A 17289-nucleotide genomic window follows, 5' to 3' on the forward strand; every position below is an offset into this window, starting at 1 on the left:
CTACCTGGAACAGACTTCCCAGATAATATCTCTCTCTGCCACAGAAGTTATGTATTTCTTTTTCAAATGTCATATGAAAATCAACATCCCCCACCCCAGTCTGTACCTCTCCCTCTACTATGCCTGGTCTACATTACAAAGTTTTACCAGCAAAACTTGCCTTCTGTCCACATAGCCTTGCCCACGTCCACACACAATTTTGAGTGCTGCCAACAAAACCCTGAAGTTTTGCTGGTGAATTTAAACCAGTTCCCTGAACAACATACGTCCTCTACTGGCACAGTTCTACCGGCACAATGGCTGTGTGAATGCAGAAGTACCTGTACTGGTACAACCAGTCTTCCAGCAACAAGCCCAGAATGCACCTGTCCCTATGGCAGTGACCGCTCTGGTCGAATATTTAACTCTGCTGCCAGGGGTCCCAGTGACTGGAAGCCTCTTTTCCTGCTAGCTCACCTTTGCAGGCATGCCTGTACAGGTATGGCTCCAGGTAAAACTCCAGCTTAACCTCATGCTGCTGTCTGGTCCAGGAAAGAGGTCCTGGATTTCCTTAGTCTGGGGGGGGGGGGAAGGAGCTGTGCTGGTAGGATTATGGAATTCCTGCAGGAATAAAGATGTACATTCCAATATTTCAAAGGCAATGCAGAAGGTGGGGTACGACAAGTATGAGTGCCACTGCCAGGAAAAGAAGAAGGAGCTGCAGGACATTTACCAGAGGACAAAGGCAGGCAACAAAATCTTGTGCTGCCCCCAAAAGGTGCCACTATTGTGTAGAGCTCAATGCCATACTGCGCAGGGATCCCTCACCTAACCCATCATGGGCAGTGGATACCTCACAAGCTCCAGAGGTGGGGAGGGCCCAGAACTGCAGAATGAGGAGGAGCTCACTGAGAAAGGGGAAGTAAATGATGCAGGTCTGAGTGAGAACCAGGAGAAATTTAAAAGTAGCGGAAAATATAATAGGATGGACCAGAGGGAACTGCGTGGATTTTTAAAAATGGTGCAAAAACAAGTAGATTTTGGCTAAAACAGCAGGAACTGTGGGAATTTGACCTCAGATTCCCACAGTTCCCTGAAAGGAGTGCTATTATCTGACAACACAGTGCAAAAATATCCCACAAAATAATGTGCCAGAGGGTGGCATGGGGTGGACACAGATGCTTGCCCAGTGCTACACATCTTTTACAATGTAACCTGATGCTGCGAGGATACACTGTATCAGCAAAGGCAGCTAAATGTATACATACTCTGTTGAAAAAGCTATGTTGATAGCAGTATGCCAACAGAACGTTGCCTGTAAAACTTTCCAGTGTAGACAAGTCCCTATTCTCTAACTGCATTACAAATTGCATAATATAATTATACTTAATACAGTTATAGCATTATATATCATCTATTATTTAATTCTGTAACTATTATATGATTTTCATTATATTATTCATTCTGTAAACCATTTTGTTATACATTCATATCGACAATTTTATTACAGGCAGTGCTGTTTTTAAAGTTGCCCAGTGCTTCACGTTATTGCGAACCTGTTTTCAGCTGTTCATAGTGACATGGTACACCACATAAGGCTTTCTGGAAATATGCTTATGAATGTATATATGACATAACTAGAATATGTTTTATGCTACATATGCCATGTAACATATTTCTGTAAAGGTTATGATAACTGAATCTATTAATCCTATTTGTGTGCATGTATCATTTTTGTAGTCAAAGTTATGAATATTGGCTGTGTACTGGCTTGATTTTTAAGTAACCTTTGTAAAACATTTGGTCAGCTTCTTGAGAAAGGAATGTGCAAATCAAGAAGCACTTAAGGGACAAAAGATCTTGGAATGCTCCAATCCACATAAGAAGTCTACTTGAGAACATTCAAGGTAGCATGTGACCCATGGCTGCTACCTGTAAAAAACTGAGTCATGCATGGACATGTGACTTGCCCATGTGACTCTAAAACTCCATCTTGGAGCTGGACTTTGCATAGGAGAGAGGAGGGGGTCTCCAACCACAAGAGAAAGTCTATTTAAACCCCTGGGAGACCTCTCCATTTTGTCTTCAGCTGGCTAAGGAGATAGCCTCTCCACCCCCAGGGATACCTGAAAGAAACTGGAACAAAGGACAGTAATTACAAGGGATGTGAGGTTTCAGAGTAGCAGCCGTGTTAGTCTGTATTCGCAAAAAGAAAAGGAGTACTCATGGAACCTTAGAGACTAACAAATTGTGAGGTGATGTGATGTGCTTGCTGGACCCAGACTAGAAGGAGGCTAGTCTGTAAAAGAGGCTTATTGGAACATCTCTGAGGTGAGATTTTATCTGTATTCAGCTTCTTACTGTATCAGCATGGATTTGGGGGGGTTATTTTGTTTTGCTTGGTAATTCACTTTGTTCTGTCTGTTACTACTTGGAACCACTTAAATCTTACTTGCTGTATTTAATAAAATCACTTTTTACTTATCAATTAACCCAAAGTATGTATTAATACCTGGGGGGGGGGGCAAACAGCTGTGCATATCTCTCTATCAGTGTTATAGAGGGCGAACAATTTGTAACAGATTTATTTGGGGTTTGGACCCCATTGGGAGTTGGGTATCTGAGAGTTAAAGACAGGCACACTTCTGTAAGCTGCTCTCAGTTAAGCTTGCAGTTTGTGGGACGTGGTTCAGACCTGGGTCTGTGTTTGTGGCCAGCAAGCGTGTCTGGCACAGCCAGGCAGGGTTCTGGAGTCCCATGCTGGCAAGGAAGGCAGGGGCAGAAGTAGTCTTGGCACATCAGGTGGCAGCCCTAAGCGGGTTTCTGTGATCCAACCCATCACACATAGCTTTGCCAAATTTTAACCATTTGGGCTGAAATTTTCCATTTTGGATGGCTGACTCAAGCTGAGTATTTTTAAAATATTTTAGCCAAATCAGTTCAGATGTTTCTAAGAATGAAGGTAAGAAAAATATATTTTGCCCATGTTCAACATTCTGAAGACCTTTTTCTTTGAAATGCGCTAGCACCCTCATGCTTTGGAGCAGGGACTTGAAATTTGGCAAGGGGTGGCCTGGGTGTCAGAGATTTGCCTTCTGCTGACCCCATGAAAATTAACCCAAATTTGGCCAAATTATAAGCCTTTGAAAAATTGCAGTTAACATACTCAATAGACACTTGCTAGAGCTAAACAGCTACAGTCTCCAAAGATGCCATCCTAATGGAGCATAGTTGAGCCTGTCACAGTTCCTAGTGCTGAGGAGATTGCACATGCTCCAACCCCACATAGTGACTGAACGTGCTCAGAGCCAAGCTATTTGGGCTCAGAAGTCTTTCCCTGTAATTTCTGCTCCCAGCTGCTCCTGGCTGGGGTGGGACTGGGCACTGGAACTAAAAACCGGGAACCTGTCTCTTTGCACACCCAGTGACCTCCCTTTGGCATCCAGGCAATGTGGAGGAGAAGCTGTCTGATTTCAGTGCAGAAGGGACAAAAACTGGAACAGGGGAAGGGGGCCAGAGCCAGTGGAGGAAAAAGTGGAGTCATCTGGGAGAGAAATGGGACCATCTGACCAAGGAATCTAGTGAGACTGGGACTGGAGATTGGAGGGAATAGGAAGTCTGACTGGCAGTAGGCGGGGAGAGCAGAGAAAGCCAGTAAAGGAAGTGGGGGCAGGGACTGGAAGCCCATTGGCTGGGAGGGGAGGGGGCACAGGTTGGAGGAGGAGCAGGAAGTGACTTGAACTGGCTGGACAAAGAGACAGTGACAGCCAAGGACAGGCCTGGACAGGGAGAGAGATTAGATAAGGAACCCAGTACCGGAGCCAGGTTCTAGCAGTGGCAGAGCTGGGAGAGACGGGGGCGGTCAATGGATCATTGGTGGTGCCACCTTCAGTTATACCTATTGCCATGAAAAGGCACCACACATACCCCTGAAAGCTGCTGGGGAGACAGTCTCGCCCCCCTGCCATTTTGCTCAGCCACTGGAATCCAGGGAGGGAAACTGGGAGCCAGTAGAGTGGGGAAGGAAGACACAAATCAGATGAGGAGTTGCCTGGGAGGGGATAGGATGAGAAGCCTGAGAAGTGAAGACCAGGTCTGGGTAGGCAAGGAGAATGGGACTGAGACACGGAGCTAAAAGTAGGGAGGAGACAGGACTGGGACAGGGACAGGTTGGTGAGGATGGGGTCAAGCTTGGGGAAGACAGGAAGAAGTGTCTGTGCTCACTAGATCACACTCCCCTCCAGAATGTAGAATGATACCCATGATTCCTGAGTCTCACCATTCCTTTGCTGTCAGCAAATATCTGTGAACCACTCTGGTGAAGTGCTTGTCTCAACCCCCCTCTTGTGCTGGTTCACATAGAGGATAACAATCTATTACTGCTATCCATTACCATTAGCTCACGTGGCAGAGGTCTGTGTGATTGATTCAAAGGTTCCAGTATTGCTGATGAACCATGGTGGTGTTAATATGATGCCATATAATTGAATTTGTTTTTTAGTTTGCTTTTTAGAACCTAGGAAATTACATTTTTTTTAAAAAAACTATGTTAAAAGAGCATGAAGGTTGCCAAGTAAAGTACTTTCGAGTTCTTGACTTTGCAATCTTAATAATAACATTGTTTTAATATATACAGTAGAATCCCATTTAACCGAGCCTCCATTATCCGGCTCTCCTTACTAACCAAACCACTGGCCACCTGGGTTTGACAGTGGTGGGGCTCAGGCTTTGAGCCCCACACGGCTGGGGCTTTGGCTGTGAGCCTTGGCCAGCTGGCACACTACTGTCAGCCCTGGACAGCTCAGGCTCCTTCTGTCAGTGCAACAGCCCAAGGCCCGGCCACCTCAGGCTCACAGCTCAAGGCCGACCACCCATTCTCCGGTTTATCCAGATTTTTGGTTATCCGATCTGGCCCTGGTCCCAGTTAGATCGAATAATCGGGGTTCCACTGTATGCACATTCAGAAATTACATTAAAAATGTTACTTAGGTTACAAAGTCAAGCACATGAAACTTAGGAAATCCCACAGTTTAAGTTACTCTTTGAACTTTAATTTGCCACCCTTGTGCACATGCCTTATTCTGCAGTTTTTAATTACATGATCACATAGGATTTTTCCCACCCCCCACCCCCGACGTTCAGTGCACAGGGTGGATGGTGCCCAGGGAGTGAGGTAGCTGTCAGGGTGGATAAAAATCAATTATTTTAAGAAAAAAATTAAAAATCGGATTTTTTTTATTTAAATCGGATTTTTGATAGAATGCTTTTTGAGGAAAAAACCTATCTAAAGATAGTTTTAATTAAGATACATTATAGCTGAAATATATCTTATCATGGAATAGGGATTATAAATTCTAATTCTATAGTATGAGACAATATATTCATGGAATGTTTAAGAAAAGTTTTGTAAATGAGTTCCAATAGTTCATGGATTAGGGACCCAATTTTATGGGGTTCCAGGGGCTAATCTTTCTATCTACCCAATGGGACTCAGTGCTCAGTCTAGAAGATACCACCAGAAATGCTTAGTTTTGCCGTTCTCAAACTGTGAATTTGTGTCTCCAGAGATAACATGCTTGTTAACAGCAAAAATGTTTGTAAATAAATAAAATAAATAATATATAAAGGTGAGAAATAACACACTTCAACCTTATTGTCCCTCTGCAAATTTGTGTACACAGAGTCAATTCCTTACCTCTCTCTAAAAGTGCAAAGTTTCAAAATGTTCAATAATAGAAGATTGTTGGGGGCGGAATAGATCTGGTCAAGAAGTCTGTAGATAAATGTGAGAAGGGAGGGACAGGCAGTAGAAACAAAAGTGAAACTGTTTGAGCAGCATATTCCAAAAGTCTTGAGGTCTTTCTGAGTGTAGCCTTCATTGATTTGAGAACTACTATAGCATTCTCTCACTAGAAGGGAAAACCTATAATGGCAGCAGACTGTAAAAGAGACCCAGTTTGGGAATAAGAACCATTCAAGAAATATATGTTTGCTGATGATGTTTTAAAGAAAGTCACACCAGTGAACTGGTGGATGTCACTTAAGCACTTGGATTCAGAGAGTGTTGAAGTGATAATCTCCCTTTTAACAGCAGTAACTTCTTCTGCTGGTGTAGAAAGAATATTTTCTTCCTTTGGACTAATTCATTCCAAACCGAGAAATCGTTTGGGACCTGAAAAAGCAGGAAAGCTTGTTTTTCTTTTCCAGATTATGAACAAACAGGAAAATGAAGGTGAAGATGACTGAGTTAGCTGCAGAAGCCAATATTTTAAGATTCTCATGCTGACCTGGCTGACGTAGTGGATTTAATTTTTTTTTAATATTTCATTTAACTATTTTAGTTAAAAACAATTTTAACAAAAACAAACCTGATTTTAAAAAACTTGAATGTTTAACTAAATTCAAAAATTCATGTGCTTGTTTTGTTAAAATATTATATGTTTGCTGCTGAATAAAAAAATCCAGAATACATAATGTTGTTGTTGTTGTTTTAGTTAAATAAAACAATTTAAATGTCTGTCTGGTGATGTTCTCCTCCTAATACAGCATGGCAAGAAAATCCTCCAAATATTAATGATTAACCTGTTGAATTAGAGATAGTTCACCTCCCAATGACTTCATAAATATCTGCTTCAATTACCTTTGGTAAATGAAATAACCAAACAACCATTCATTTTCTGATATAGCTGTAACACTAATCTGAAAAGTTTTTAAAGTGATTCATTTTGAATATGTATAGTGTGTACCTTCTAAAAATGAAACCTACATCTATCTCTGAGTTGTGAAGAATATGTATTAAAGTTATAACAACCAACAAGAATGCACTTTTATGTAGAAATCCATGATCAAATCGAGTCTTCCTGACTAGTGATTTAAATCATGATTTAAATCAAATCCACCCTGGTAGCTGTTCACTATTTTTATCCTGATCACTCAGTCACGGGCCACCGGCATACTTATTTCACACTATGGGATGAATACACAATTATTCTTTTCTTGATGGGCTTTTCTAGGGCACTTATCACCATAGTATCAGTGTGCCTCATAAACTTAAACGAATTTATCTCCTCCTAGACTTAAATGAATGAGAGCAGCAGCATCCTATTTTACAGCTGGGAAAGGTGAGACAGAGACTTGCCTGAGGCCACAGTGACTTAATGACAAAGCCAGGATAAGGATTTGAACTGCCTGACTCCACACCCAGACCATGCTGCATTTCTGCCAGTGATGCTGAACATTCACAGCACCTACTGACTTCTGTTGAAGCTGTGGGTGCTCAGAAGTTTGGAATATCAGATCCAAGGTGTCTCAAGCTGGCAACTCAAACAGTGAGAAACACTACATTTTATTTAAAATCTTATTTGTAAATTTACTTCTGACTTTGTACAATGGAAGGGACCATATGATTGCAAGAATGCCACTTTAGTATCTGACCTTCAGAATTCTGTGATGAGCAAACTGATTAGGCTTCTTTTTACCAGTATCTAGATTTACAATATATCAAGCCACAGTATTATATACCCATTCATTGTGCGTCTAATACAAAATGCAGAAAGATTAAACATACTTTTTTCTTTTTTGTACAGACATCATACATACAATTGGATACAAACGTAATTGCCAGGCAGCAAACTAGACATATATTTGTACTCTATCTTACAGGCAAGCCCACTTTCCCCAGGCAGGCACACTCACAAGCAGACTGGCTGGCACAATCTCTGACAGGCATGTACAAATCCCATCTTTCTTGCTCCAAGGGGCACATTTTAGTTGTAAGAAGTTAATCAAAAGGTAACATCCAACTGCAAACACACTCAAAAATGAGTGTAGATAAATAATTTTTAGTTTAACTATTGTAGCACAGGATTTCCTTGCTATAAAAAGTTCAAGAAAGGGAAAGCAGGGCCATCAAAACACCACAACGAATTTTCTCCTATTTATCCAAAAGCATAAACAGTCAAGTGAGCTGTGTTACATGGAATGTGTTGCAAATCTTGGTCTTAACCTAGTTATGTTATCACCATGCTGTGACACTGACCAGGTGTGCCATTTTACAATTGCCAGTAAAATGACAGAAGCATTTTCCTCTCAGCTTCCTATCTTAGGCAGCCTATAGTTTTATTCCAAAGGTACATTATCTCTGTTTTTATGCATAATTGCCAGGAATAACAAGCACAAAGACTTCATATCAACTACAGCCACACAACAGGCTAACTTTAATTCCCCTCAAACTAGCTTCATTTTTCCTGACTACACTGAGAGAATACACAGCCCTGTTCTATGTGTGAGCTTTTTTCATTTGAAAATTTAAACAAAACCTTAGTTGAGTTCCTTAGTTCCAAAATGATTTTGCATTTAATACTTTTGTATGTGTAATAAGTTTTTCGTGAACACAAAGTGGGTGGGGAGGAGAAGTAAATATGAAAACTGTAGAAGCTACATGCATATTTCTATTATTACAGGACTTCAACAGCCTGATATCACGCTCATTGAAGTCAGTGGCAGCTCAGACCCTAAATTTATAAACACAGATGTCTGCTGTTTTAAAAAGTGGCCATTCATATGTACTGTACTTTTACATTAAAAAACTAAACAAAACATTTGCATTGCATGGACACACATACAAAAGGAAGAAATGAAAAATCAAACATATGCATGATGCCCAGAAGCTATTCAAGAACCAATAAAAGTCTATGGGTGAATGTAGTCAAAGATTTTTATTTGGAAAAAGAGTTTTAAAACACTAAACTAAACAATGCGCCACAGTTAGTCCATTGACTGGGACTGCACAGTGTGTAAATCACTGGTGAATATGGCCCAGTATTCCTTACACCAGGCAAATTGTACCATGAAATGTTATAAAAAGTTCTGGTCATTCCACTGTACACCTCAGTATCCTTTTGAGTGTCTTTATGACCACTGCATGCCTGCCTGGTAAATACAGAAATACTCTGGAGTATTAAAAATGTATACATGATTTGATTATTTGTTATGGGGAGACTTGGCCTTTCTCTGGAACAGGTACAGCGCTAGCCACTGTTGAAGGAAAAACACTGAATTAGAGGCAGTACTTGACTGGAAGGTGCCAGGTGGCCACAGCAATATTCATCCTATGCTCCCCCACAATCTGTTCTCCTCGTCTCCACCCCCATTCAGTCCAGTTGTATGCACATTCACTAACCAACAGTTAATCAGTTTTGCATGCCCCTTCCCAAGCAGTTCTTACCCAGTCTCCCCACCCCAGACAATTCAATTCTGTCTTTTCCTTCCCCAGTTCATCTGCTGTAGCTCCCTCTCAGTCATGTAATCAGTTCTGTCCTTAGCCAATCAATTAATCAGTTGTGTGTCCATCATTCCTTAAGCTCTTGAATTCTGCTCTCCTTTTCATGTCATCAGTGCTCATACATTCCATCTCTTTTTCCTCTCTCCCCCCGTCCCCTGTTGGTTTCAACAATATTTGTCTTGGAGACCTGGCTACTCACCCCAAATTCCCCTTATTTGGGTTTGAATTAAGGGGAAGTGGAAAACTCCTGGACTGGCTGAGTAAGGATGCAGCCTAGGTTTCATGCCACTGTTTTTTTGGGGCCTGACTGGTGATGGGCTGGGAGAGGTTTCAATGACCCCTGACTCACTCTCTTCTTTCTCTGTTACTTGATTGAGAAAGAAGGGCAGCTATACACTGACTCTTTTCCTGACTCCTTGCTTGGCTGCAGGAATCTCTCATCGTCAAGGCAGAAACAGAGTGAGCCATCTAACAGCCGGGCTAATGGAACTTGTGGGACCCCGTCTGCATGGTGCATCAGCACCATTAGGTGATAATACTGTGCATCACTCACAGTCTAACAACAAATGTGACAGCAGCCTGTAGGAGCCACTCCCAAAAAACACATTTATAACCATGCAGAGCGCTGAGGAAGGGGGCTTCCAATCAGCACCAGGAACCTAACACATTTATGGGCAACTCTCCACAACCCAGTCTACATCACTACACCCAGTTAAAATGGCTTGATTGTGTAATCCAGGATAGCAAGTCCTATATTAATATTTTAATGAACTGGTTAGTGTATATACGTAGAAGTGCCCGTCACGGATGGAACCAGAGCTTTTCATCTGTGTGTCCTTGATCCTATATTAACATCTTAACATGTTACGAAGATTCTCTTTCAGTTCAGATGGTAAGGGCCTGTGCTATTTGAACTGCGTATAAGACTTATGTATGTTCCTAACTTCTGATTTAGTGCAGAGTAGGTATCGTACCTAATGGCAAAGGTGATAAAAAGAGGGAGGTGAATGTGTGACAGTGGATATTATCCATGTGGAGTGAGGTGTATGTACTTCTGAGCAAGACTCTTATGGAGAGTACAAATATGTCCTGTTTGACTTTTGATTAATCTCATACCCTCACAGGTAGAATTTCCCCAGATCATAATTATTCAGTGAATCCACATTAGCCACCATTTTGCTCAGCTTCACACAAAAAGAAAAGCACTTGTGGAAGTTCACACAGTCCACAACTCCCTCTTCTCCCAACAACCACCCAACAACCTTGCCATTAACTTTTTTTAAAAATTGTTTTAATTCTCCCCCATCTCAAAAGAAAAAGTTGCTTTAAAAGTGACAATGAGATATTAGAAAAGTAGCATTCACAGCCTGAGAAAAGTGTGCCAGTTTATTGGAAAACAGTTGTTTTTCTCTGTCGAACCTTGTAAAAAACAAAAGAAGAAGAAGAATTGTTACACATCACATACTGGGTAATATGTCTCTTGAAGAAGGTTCTCCACGTCTCAGAAAATCAAGGATGGAAGAATTGTTATGGTAATGCTCCATCTTCCCCCTCCCACCCCAAATGAAATTGCAAAGTGAATGTGAAGCAAGACTTGTTACCTAAGTGAAGATTTTTCCTGGGCAGCTGGACACATTCTGCTTCCTTTCAGTCAGACTGACTCTTTAAAAAAGAAAGGGATAACACAGTATATGCCCACCTGCACACAATATTAACATACCCACAGTGAAATAGGACACACCCTTTCTATTGCAGAAATAATCCTTTGAGGTTCTCGACTCCTAAACTAGAGAATAAAATAAACTGACAGCTGAGTGTTTGCATCAAGCAAAAGTAGTCCACAAAATACATTTGGGTTTAGAACAGGAGTATGTTTGGTTTATAATCCTTCTCTCTGCACTTAAAGCCCTTCTTTCTCTGTCCCTTCCACACAATTTGGCTATTTCAGTGCAAGAGCCCTGCACTTCGCAGTTGATGAGCTCTGGAACAATTTTCTTCTACCTCTGTGCCCCATCAACACTCCATCTCATTCCAAATCTCTGCAGAACACATCTTTTCACCCTTATCTAAACCTCTTAGCTCTGCTCTCCCTTAGCTATTGCTTAATATTTAACTAATTATATTCCACATTTCTGTGAAGCATTTTGGAATGCACTGTGTGTGAAATAGGTTATACAATGTATTTTTTTTAATTCCAGGGTACAAATATTAAAACCTGTGCATATCACCTTTTGGGAGAAAACAAAATGTTAACAGGTAGAACTCTGTACTGAATGAAATACAACTTGAAAGCTTAATTCAGCAAAGGGGAGGTTTCCCTTAGGATGAACCAACCAGGTTATGTCCTGACATTCTATTGATTTTAACGGAATGCCCCTTTTACAAGGGGCAGGACAAGAGGCCATTCAGCAGTCAGTGCTCCAGGGCTCAGCACATAATGCAAAGTAAAGCCTTACTGCCACTGAATGAAACCACACTTCACTGCCATTGGACATCTGACCTACTATGTGAGCCTTTGCTGACATTTTAAATTGTTATTCCACTGAGATCAAAAAACAACAACAGGATATAGGGAAACAGTTAATTTTTTTTCTTTCCCCCTTTTTTTCTAACTCCCTAGACCAGCTGCCCAAATACATGAATTATTTCTACCCAGCCCCAAGCAAAGTGGACACCTTTTACTAACCTATCCCTAGGAATTCTTGTATTTTATATTATATCACCCACAAATAAGGGGAGGTGTTTTGATAGGACGGTCATGGGATGAGGTGAGATATTAAACAGAGGTACCATATGTGTGCATGGCAGCTGCTCAACTTAATTTTAACCATAATGCCAGACAGCCCAACTTCAGTCTACCTGATCCTATTACCAAAGTTTATCTGAAATGTTACTCAGTTGCCATTATCCAGTAGTTTCATGATGCTGAAATAAGACAAGTAACCTCAGCCCAATTTAACTTAGCTCTGGAATAGGATGAAATTGAAGTCCTCCAAGCTTCAAATCTGCTTCATTTGTATCTTTTAATGTTATAAATCAAAATGTATAGTAGACAAGAAGACAGTATTCTGTTTATTATAATGGCCATTAAGGGAAATTCCTGTTTGTATAAGACACAGAAACTGTTGTTTGACTTTTATTACAAGATGTCCATTGCTGAAAAGGGACGTGTTTTACTGTTAAAGTAAATTATCCGCACACCCACACAACCCATCATCATCATCATCCAGCACTCTGTTTCCAACGGTTCAATCAGAAAGCAGGACAAACGGCAATAGGTCATGATACCAACTCACAAACATCCTTGTTGAAAACCCAATATGAGTTTGAAGCTAAGTGGAAAATGGCTGAAAACATATGAACAGGCACACACTTCTTCCCTGTTTTTAACTTTTTAAAGACGTTTCAAAGCAAGAAGGTTGTTTGCAGAACCGGTGCTAGGCAGAAGCAGACTAAGCAATTGTTTAGGGCCCCGAACAGATCAAAGGGGGCCCCCTATTCCCTTTATTATAAGAACTTGCCTGTTTTAGTACTGGGGGTGGGCAAAAATATTCCTGCTTAGGTCCCCCAATGGGCGAGCATCAGCTAAAGAGACAAGGTGGGTCAGCTAATATTCTTCTTGGTCAAATAAAAGGTATTATCTCACCTGCCTTTTCTCTCAAAGCAAAAGAGTAAGTTTAAGATGTTACCCAGGATCTGTGTTCCAGGAAAGATCTAAAGTCTTTATTTTTACTGCAATTTGTTTTAGACAACTTCAAGAGAATATTTAATCAAAACGACCAGTTCCCCAGAGAATAGCATGACATTTTTAACAGGTTATACATGCCAGCTGTCTCTGTTTAGGAGAAATGGCCCTTATTTCCCCCACTCTATCCATCCAAAAGGTCTCTCATGTGACAGAGTTTCAACTGGGGTAAGAGAACAATATCTCAAGTCTCACCCTCCCAGAGTAAGACTTCATGCTGTCCCAATCAGATCATTAGATTTATTCACATAATATTTTCAGAGGGAGGGCTAAATTTTATTCTGTTCTGTGGATTGCATTCCAGACCTCTGTTTTGTGTTGTGCTCTGCCTTAACAGAGTTCTTTGCTATGACTTCACACTAAGCCAAAAGTAAACACTCCTTCCTTTTTCCATGGACAACCTATCCCAAAATAGTGGCATTTGCATCAATGGAAATAGGAACAGCAATCTTCCCAGGCATGAGAAAAAAAGTCCTTCAAACACACACAAGTCCCAACGAGCTTCCTAGAAATTAGACACCAAGCTGCACTGCTGTACACCGCCTGAGAAAAGGACCTTATCAATTACACAAAGGCACTTAATGAAACAAAGGCATAGCAATCAATAATTAAAGATATTCTGAAAACACCTGTAGTTTAAATTTACCAAACACTTCTACAGCACACACAGATTTACTAACCAAAACACCACATACAGGATTCTCACCGTTTTTTGGAATATTCTTTCCTACAACAGGCCTTGATGAGACAGGTGCTAATATGAATAAAGAGCAATACAGCATTCAAAACTAAAATCCACAGTTCTGTTGTATGGAGTTGATGCATGCCTTATTTTCTCCTTAGCTCCTCACAGACTCTCCAGTCAGTTTTAAACAAGGTCTACAAAAGAGTAAAATTGGACATCTGTGAGGACTTACCAGATTGGAATTGGTGGCATTGGAATCATCTTCTGGAAAGGGGATATAGATAGCTAAGGCCACACAATTGGCAAAAATAGTCAGTAAAATAATTATTTCAAATGGTCTGAGGAATGGAGTTAAGGAAGTTATTCTGAAATGCGTGCACACAAGTAAAAAAAAAAAAAAAAGATTTATAAGAATTCTGTTTAAAGAAAACATTCCAAGACCCTTATATTCTGAAAAGAAACATATGCCTTTTTAAGTGCTTTTAGGAGGTCCCAGCCAAGATTCTTCCTAATATGTCAAAAGCAGTGTAGGCCAGTCGCGTGCCAGAGTAAACACAGATTTCTTAAATGTTTTTTCTTCTTTTATTTAGATTGAATTTTACTTTATTTTCCCCTCATGTATAGTTGTGCTATTTTTAATAGAAATGCCTATTCAGACTGGACCTCTCTTTCCTTTTGTGATACAGTTTCTCTTGTCCATATACAGCTGTCATTTAGGACTATATATTTTAAATATTTTTGACAGCAGTTTAGCATTTCTTAACCCTGTTCCCTCACATTTCAAAGAGACATTCAATGAAGCACTAGGATCTGTAACAAATAGCTTGTGATATATTTTTAACACAGCATCTCTTTCCTCAGTCTTGATCTCAAAAGGAATTAAGAGTGTGTGCGTGTGTTTAACCAGAGGTTGTTTAAAAGGCATGATCAAGGTTGTTAAGGTAAAAAGTGGCCCATCTTAAAGTTTTCATACTGCACCACCTTATCTGAAGGATTCAAGCCAGGGATTTTTTTTTTTTTAATCATCTATTTGCTGGAATAGGATTTTTTTTAATTGTATTTTTGTGTACATTGGCTTCACATGCAAAACAAATGACAGCCTAGCCAATATGTCAGGGATACTCTTCAGCCAAGCACACACTATGCCAGGAAACCTATGCAGGGGCATTTCAGCTCCAAGGTGTGCGCGCACACACACTTTTTAAAAATTTACTTTTGGGGCGCACAATAAGGCCCAAATCCTGCACAACCACTTATACATATAGAGCCCTATCCAATGTCCATTGACACCAATGTGAGTCTTTCCACTGAGTTCAGCAGAAATTGGATGGGAGCCACACTTAACTTTATGCACACATGGACTCATTGATCTTAACAGGACCACTCAGGTGCATAGAGTTACATACACAAGTGTGCAATATGAGGCCTAGAGCTGTGAAAATAACCAATTTTTTGGTTCACTGGCCAAACTGAAAAATCTAACAAAAAATCAAAATTGTTTTAGATTGACCCAAAATGTAAATTGTTCAGTTTTCTCAGAAAAACAAACAGAAAACAAAACAAAACAAAACAATGAAAAAATAATTTATTTCAGGTTGATCAAAACATGATATTTCAATTTCAGGCATTTACCAAGCGGAGAAGCAGGTGGGAATATTTTTTACCCTTTTTACCCAATAGCCAAGTGTACGCACCCAGGATGTGGGGGACCCAGGTTCAAGTCCCTCCTCTGCCTGATGTGGAGCATGGATTTGAACTTGAGTCTCCCACATTGCAGGTGAATGCCCTACTCAGTGGGTGGGTCTCAATCTCTCCTGCTGAACCTTTTCCACTTTATATAAATAGTCACTAGAGCAGGGGTGGGCAAACTACACCCTGCGGGACAAATCCGGCCTGCAAGCCGTTTTAAGCTGGCCTGCGAGCCAGACCACACGGCTCAGCCCCGCTCCAGCCAGGGTACTAGGTTGGGGCCGCACCACACGGGTCAGCCCCGCTCTGGCCGGGGTGCTGGGTCGAGGGCTGGACCACACAGCTCAGTCCGGGGGCCACACCATGCAGCTCCCAGAAGCCATGGCATGGCCACGCTCTGGCTCCTATGAGCTCCAGTGGGAGCTGCAGGGTCGGTGCCTGTGGATGGGGCAGTGTGCAGAGCTGCCTGGCCATGCCCCCGCATAGGAGCAGGAGAAGGGACATGCCACTGCTTCTGGGAGCCACTTGAGGTAAGCACCACTCAGAGCCTGAACTCCCTGAACCTCTCCCCATGCCCCAACCCCCTGCCTCAGCCCTGATCCCCTTCCCACTCTCCAAACCCCTCAATCCCAGCCCAGAGCACCCTCCTGTACCCCAAACCTCTCATCCCCAACCCCACCCCAGAGCCCACACCCCAACCCCAATTTTATGAGCATTCATGGCCCACCATACAATTTCTATTCCCCGATGTGGCCCTCGGGCCAAAAAGTTTTACCCCCCTGCACTACAGCCTGGACATGAACCCAGGTGTTCCCCTCTCTGAGGTGAGTGCCCTACCCACCAAACTGTAGTCTCACTCTCTGGCTCTGGCCCAATGAATTTACAAAAAGTGGTACAGCTTCAACAGGAGACATTGAGAGAGACCCACATCAGGATACCCTATAGTCCAGTGGTTAGGGAACTCACATTCAATGCAGGAAACTCAAGTTCATATCCCTGCTCCATCTCAGGCAGAAGAGGGGCTTGAGCCCAAGTCTCCTATATCCTGAGTGAATGCTCTTGGCTTGGGTAAAAGGGGAATATGGGCACCACCTCCAGTTTTGTGAGTGGCACCTAAATCCCCATGTCACTCTAGCCTAAAAATTGTTGGGGGGGGGGGCAAAGGGGGCTGAAACTATTCAGTGAATTCAACACACGTTTGTGAATAATTTCTGGTTAACCAAAACTTCATTTTTTGGTGGTGAAATTTTTCTGATGAACTAGTTTATTCCAGCTCTAATCAGCACCCAAATTCTTGTTGGCTGCTGCTTTTTAAGGTCTTTTTCTGAAAGGAACAGTGTCAGTTTAGAAATTAAATACTGGAAACAAACATTTATTTAACTATTGTATGCTACTAATAAGACCGTAGATTATGGAAAGTGAATGAATTTTTAAAATCCAGTTTGTCACCCTTTATGGCCTTTGTTTACTTTTTCTCTCTCTCTTTGGACAATCAGTTCTGATCCCAGTTCTGCAAAGACATGGATATGATTCCCAGTGTTTAAAGTTAAATACATGCCCAAGCCTTTGAAGAATCAAGACCAAAGTTGGTTTAACTTTTATTTATAGCCAGTTTTATTTCTGTGATCTTAATGCTGTAGTGTTTGGGTTTCAAGCACTGTAGACAAATGTTTATTTTGTCTAAAAACCATTTCACTGGAATTTCTTTTTTTAATTGTGGAACATTTATATTGGTGTTAGGTTTTATAAAAGTTTAATATTTCCAAATTTAATTTTTGAGCCAAATGTAAATTGACAGTGTCTAAATGTTGCACTAGAGCAAGGATTGGTGTAAAATCCTGGCCTTCTGAAGACACTGGGAGCACCACTGACTGGGAGCACGCCCACTGAATTTCAATAGGGTCAGGA

The 17289-nt window shown here is 41.3% G+C and overlaps 1 protein-coding gene across 2 annotated transcripts in view; it reads right to left on the reverse strand.

Moving 5' to 3' along the window:
- Window positions 1-17289, reverse strand: part of CACNA1C (calcium voltage-gated channel subunit alpha1 C) — a 709385-nt gene that overhangs the window by 582468 nt on the left and 109628 nt on the right. For both annotated transcript variants that reach the window (XM_077827237.1, XM_077827230.1), the window contains exon 3: window positions 13925-14028. In XM_077827237.1, the coding sequence (XP_077683363.1) occupies window positions 13925-14028 (104 nt within the window). The remainder of the gene's footprint in view (window positions 1-13924; window positions 14029-17289) is intronic.

The sequence above is a fragment of the Eretmochelys imbricata genome, chromosome 1, assembly GCF_965152235.1.
Source record: "Eretmochelys imbricata isolate rEreImb1 chromosome 1, rEreImb1.hap1, whole genome shotgun sequence".
Taxonomy (NCBI): domain Eukaryota; kingdom Metazoa; phylum Chordata; order Testudines; family Cheloniidae; genus Eretmochelys; species Eretmochelys imbricata.